General features: G+C 39.5%; 1 protein-coding gene across 1 annotated transcript in view; it reads left to right on the plus strand.

The window, feature by feature from the left end:
* Positions 1-4893, plus strand: part of GADL1 (glutamate decarboxylase like 1) — a 181975-nt gene extending 177082 nt beyond the window's left edge. Inside the window, exon 14 of the mRNA XM_007957364.1 lies at positions 4720-4893. Coding sequence (XP_007955555.1) covers positions 4720-4893 — 174 coding nt within the window. The remainder of the gene's footprint in view (positions 1-4719) is intronic.
* Positions 4894-5753: the final 860 nt, after the last annotated feature.

Here is a 5753-nt window from a genome sequence, read left to right on the forward strand (position 1 = left end):
CAATTCTGTATCCTTCCCTTCAAGGCTCAGGGGTCCAAGATTATCTTCTGTGTCTGTGTTAATTGGTTTCCCTTTTCTTTGTTGAAGAGGGACTGTGCGATCCTTCTGCCTAGTCTGCCATCTTGCCGGAACTCTCTTTACTCTTCTTTGCTTCAGATGGGGAGAAACCAATAGTTCCACCTTAGATGGTCGATCACAAGGTTTTAAGACCCCAGTTGCTACTCATCAAAGTAGGATGTAGAACACTGTCTTTATGGACTATGTTATGTTAATTGACCTTAGTGTCCCCCGAGAGTATGGTCCTGAGCTTCCACAACCAGTTACTCACTCCCTTAAAATGTTGGTTATGACTAAGATATTTTCATAAGTCTGCTCCCTGTGTGCTCTACTATATTCCTGGATATATGTGCAGCACATAGAAATCCATAGGTAGAGAGAGCCTCTGTTAAAACTATGTATATATTCATGGGTGTAGTCTCATTTGCTTCCCCACCCACTTCAGGTTGAGTGTCTATGCATCCACTAAATTATTGTTTTTACTATTATTTCAGGATTGTGTATGTATAGTATTCACCTTTGCTGCCTTTAATCTTGTGCTCCTCCCTTTCTCTTCCACTGCCTTTATCATTTTGTGCTGACCTCCCCCTTCTTGTGTATTTTCTTTCCCTTTACCTAAATTAATATGGGTCTGCCTTCTACTTGGTCATTGTCCCTCCCTTACTCTCCCACCCCTGGTAAACTTCAAAGAACAATTCTTTCTTTGTGTAAATCTTCTCTTAACTTTTTGCAGTAGTGGTCTCATACAATAATTATCCTTTTGTGATTGACTGATTTCACTCAGCATAATGTCCCTAGGTTCATCCATGTTATGAGGTGTTTTGCAGATTCATTGTTATTAAGAGCAACAAATGAGAGATGGTGGGTTAGAAATTTAAATTACTAGTGATAATTATACACTCTCACACATGCACATGCATATATATATACACCCATGCACATACACAAGCACACACTTGCACATACACATGTGCACACTTGCACACACTTGCATACGTGGGCATACATATATAAACACCCTTGCCCAAACACACAGATACATACACATCCACACACTCATGCATATGCACACACACACACATCCACATCCACTGTACCACGAGAGGCCTGCATCTAAGGTGATCAGGATTGTCCAATTCATAAAAAGAATCTTAAAAAAAGAAAGAAAAAAAAATGAAGCATGCATAATTCAAATATTTTAACTTAAAACATCTATGTACATTTATTCCTTCCATCTTTTGATGAAAAGATGAGGCTTTTCTTGCATAGAGGCTGATGGTTAGAGTACCTCCTACCATCCTTGCATATGTCACATTTTTCAGGAATCACCTGTTATATTTAGTTTGGATTTCTTGAAGTGGAGAAAGTACTCAGACACTGTGTAGCCATCCGAGTGCAGAACCAGTCTGGGCACTAAGATTTTGTCTTATAAACATTTACAGTTCTTTTGCCACACTTAATTTAACTTAATAATGCTTAGTAAACTCCTTTATCTAGTCTTTCCAAAGGTTCCAACTTAGTTTTTATGGAAATAGCTCTCCTTTGTTGCACTTCCCTTCCATTGGTTTATGTATTATTTCACTAGATTGTATATTATAATAACAAGTACCAGTTGCATAAATAGCCTTGGAAGAAAGCTCAGCTGATGCTCGGGGGGCATACAAATTCAAATATAGAGAGCAGATATATGCAGACATAAAAAAAGAAACATTACCATTGAGTCAATTCCAACTCATAGCAACCCTATGAGAGAGTAGAATTGCCCCATAGGGTTTCCAAGGCTGAATTCTTCACAGAAGCAAACTGCTACATCTTTCTCCCCCAGAATAGCTAGTAGATTTGAACTACCAACCTTATGGTTAGCAGACAAGTGCTATAACCACTGCACCACCAGGGCTTCTTGTATGTCGACAAAGTAGAGTTTATGCTAGCTTCCAGCTTTCAGTATGCACTGGACATTTGTCACTCAGTTTTGTAGAAAGAATGGAGGCTGTTGTTCATTTAACACTAATTATCTATAGGAAGCTCAGAATAAAATTTGTGACATATTTCCAGAAATGTATACAATCTGATGATCCACATTTTTTTTTCACTCATGACCTCTGACTTCATCTTCTTTTTTTAATTAATTATTTCTCGAGCTCTGGTGGCATAGTGCCTAAGGCATTTGATGCCTAACCAGAAGGTTGGTGGTTCAAACCTACCAGCCCCTCCTCCGAAGGAAGACTTAGCAGTCAATTTCCATACAGATACCGCCTCGGGGGGTCGCTATGAGTCTCAATTGACTCAACAGCAGTGAGGTTTTTTTTAATGCCCACATATTTTCTTTACATGTCTCATTTTATTGTAAGAGGCCTCCAACCCTTTATTAGAGTGGCAATGTAACCGTGCTGAATGTGTGTTTATTTTGGTTGTTGCAGGTACTGTGTAGTTCATGTTTTCAAAAACTACGTTCTACGGTTAGCACATAATGAAAAAAAATTACTTGAAATGACCCTTAAACATCCCTTGAGAAGGCTTTGTGGTTGAGTGCCACACATCACACCTCCAGAGTCCTAACACACCCAATTTTTCTGTCAACTTTGGAATAAATCATGATTGTGTTGCAAGTCAGATAAAATAGATAGGTTTGCTTTTGCTTTCAGTGGATTGTCTGATAAAAAAATAGATTTGTTTAAAAACTAGAGTGGTGTGTGATGGTCACACTATGAGAGAATCATGGAAACTAAAATGTATGCCCCTCACTAAGTTGTTTAAAGGCACCTTTTGCCTGGTACTATTTATCTATATAGCCTTCCTTCTGTATTAGCTAAATATTATCTCTCTTCCTGAAAAATGAGGACAGAAACTTATATCCCTTTTCCACATTCACATAGAACACACTCAGAAATTTTCCAAATGGTTAAAATAAAATTGAAATAGAAAACCTTGATTGTATTTCCAAGCCAGCAAATGGTATTCTAAACTTTTAACTAAATGTTTCAAAAATCAATTTTATTATTTTAAAAGTTCACAGTGCAACTCTTGGGCAGTCACACTATTGACTTGAAAATGGGTTCGTTTTCCCATATGATTCTTAAATTGGACTGTTGTTGTTATGTGCCCTTGAGTCAGACTCAACTCACAGTGACCCCTCCTTGGGTTTCTGAGGCATTATCACTATGGAAGTAGACTGCCCAAATTTCCTTCCGAGGAGTGGCTGGTGGGTTTGAACCACCAGTCTTCTGGTTAGCAGTCAAGTGCCTTAGGCACTACACTACCAGGAGTAGTTTCTTCAAATATTAAACTTTTACAAAAATCTGTCCATGTGAATTATCAGAGTTCACCCTTCTCAATTCAGCTAAAAATCCTTACAACATGGGCTTTCTAATTTTCCTACCTCCTTCATACATCTTGGGAAAACCTGTGTGGCACAAATGGTTAAGTCCTTAACTATTAACTGCAAGGTTGATTATTCAAACCCACCCAGAGGCATCTCTGAAGAAAGGCCTGAAAAACTGCTCCTGAAAGGTCACAAGTTGAAACTCTGGAGCTCAGTTCTACTCTGAAACATTTCGGGTCACCATGAATCAGAATCAACTTGAATGCAAGGGTCACACACACACACACACACAAACACACACACACAAAACCACCTCACTGCCGTTGAGTTGGTTCTGACTCATAGTGACCCCTCCTTGGGTTTCTGAGGCAGTATCTCTATGGAAGAAGATTGTCCAGTCTTCCTTCTGAGGAGTGGCTGGTGAGTTTGAACTGCCAGCCTCTGGTTAGCAAATACCTTAGGCACTATGTCACCAGAGCTCCTTCTTAATAAAAGGGAGAGTATATATTTTACATATGATGATAATGTCAAACTTTAATTTTATTATAGCACCTTTACTTTAGTCACATAGTTTCAAAGCATGGTCATTTATACAAAGGCACACAAGCTCCTATAAAACTAATAAACCATTCTTCTGCAAAATAGAACTGCACATAGTACCTACATCAATATCTTCCTTGGTAGACTATCAACGCCAAAACACTTTTTTCCATCTATGACTAATTTTCTTTTGAGATTGTGGTATTTGAGGACATTTTATTTGTTTTAAAGAGCCAACATTGCACAATGGTTTAGATTTCAGAAATGGCTTTTCCACTTACTAAACAGATGACCTTGAGCTATTTGCTTAATCTTCATGTACCTTAGCTTCCTCATCTATAAATAGGCATCAGTTAATAGTATCTCTTTCATGGAGTTACTGTGAAGATTAAATGAATTAATATATCTAAAACACTTGAATAATCCTGAAGAACCATAAGTGTGCAATAAATTACTATTATTAATGTCAACCTTGTGTACATGAAGGAGCTTTGGTGGCTCAGTGCCTAAGGCAGTTGACTGCTAACCGGAAGACTGGTGGTTCAAACCCAGCAGCTGCTCTGTGGAAGAAAGATGGAGCAATCTACTTCCATATAGATTTACAGCCTTAAAACCCAAGAGGAGTCACTATGAGTCTTAATCAACTCAATGGCAGTGAATTTGGTTTGTTTTCTTCATGTACATGAGAATAAGATCCATACCAGTGGGTGCCCAGTAAATATCAAATGACCGGTTAAAATGCAATTGTAATGATTTAGTGTTCTGCTCTTTTGCTAAATCCCCTCTTCTCACCCATGCAGGTTGCCCCAGCCATTAAGGAGAGGATGATGAAGAAGGGAAGCCTGATGCTTGGCTACCAGCCTCACAGAGAGAAGGTCAATTTCTTCCGCCAGGTGGTGATCAGCCCTCAAGTGAGCCGGGAGGACATGGACTTCCTTTTAGATGAGATAGACCTGCTGGGTAGAGACATGTAGCTGTGGCTTTTGGTCCCCCCAGGCACAGATCCTGTCAGGGGAGGGTTACAGATGCAGATCTAGAGACACATAGTAGATGTTAGCCTGGCTGATGAGAAATAGGAAATGTCCCCAGCTCAGTCGCTGCAAAACCAAACTGCTAAGTAGATAATGTTAAAGACTCTTTAGCTGCCTGGGCACTACTGCTCTTATAAAGGAGGAAGTAAAACACTGATTTTCTCAAGGATTTTTCCTGGAGTGTAGCCTTGAAGAGACTTAGTTTAGTAAGAATATTATGGGCCCTGAGTGTTCTAAAATTTCATTGCTCTTTAAAGCACACATAAACTAATAGTTTAAGGCAATGGTTCTCAAAGTGTAGTCTCCAGGACAGCAGTATCAGCATCACCAGGAACTTATTACAAATGCACATTCTCGGGCCCCAGCCCATTCCTACTGAATCAGACATTCTGGGGGTAGGCCCAGTATTTGTTTTTAACAAGCCCTCCAGGTGATTCTGATGCATAATACAGTCTAAGAGCCATTGATTTGAAGGAGCCATGTAACAACTGAAAGAAGCCCTGGTGATTAAGTGGTTAAAGTGGTTTGGCTGTGAACCAAAAAGTCAATGGTTTGAACCCAGCAGCCACTGCACAGGAGGAAGATGTGGCAATCTGGTTCTGTAAAGAATTACAGCCTTGGAGACCCTCTGGGCGAGTTCTACTCAGTCCTATAGGGTCACTATGAGTTGGAATCAACTCAATGGCAGTGGGTTTCGGGTTTTGATTGTAACAACTGAATTCACAATGATGTTTCACTAGCAAAGAGATACCTAATGTCAGTGACCTCTGAGCTGGTCTTGGAAAATACAGCTGTGGTATATA

The sequence above is a fragment of the Orycteropus afer genome, unplaced genomic scaffold (genome assembly GCF_000298275.1).
Source record: "Orycteropus afer afer isolate SDZICR_OR568_19922 unplaced genomic scaffold, OryAfe1.0 scaffold00734, whole genome shotgun sequence".
Taxonomy (NCBI): domain Eukaryota; kingdom Metazoa; phylum Chordata; class Mammalia; order Tubulidentata; family Orycteropodidae; genus Orycteropus; species Orycteropus afer.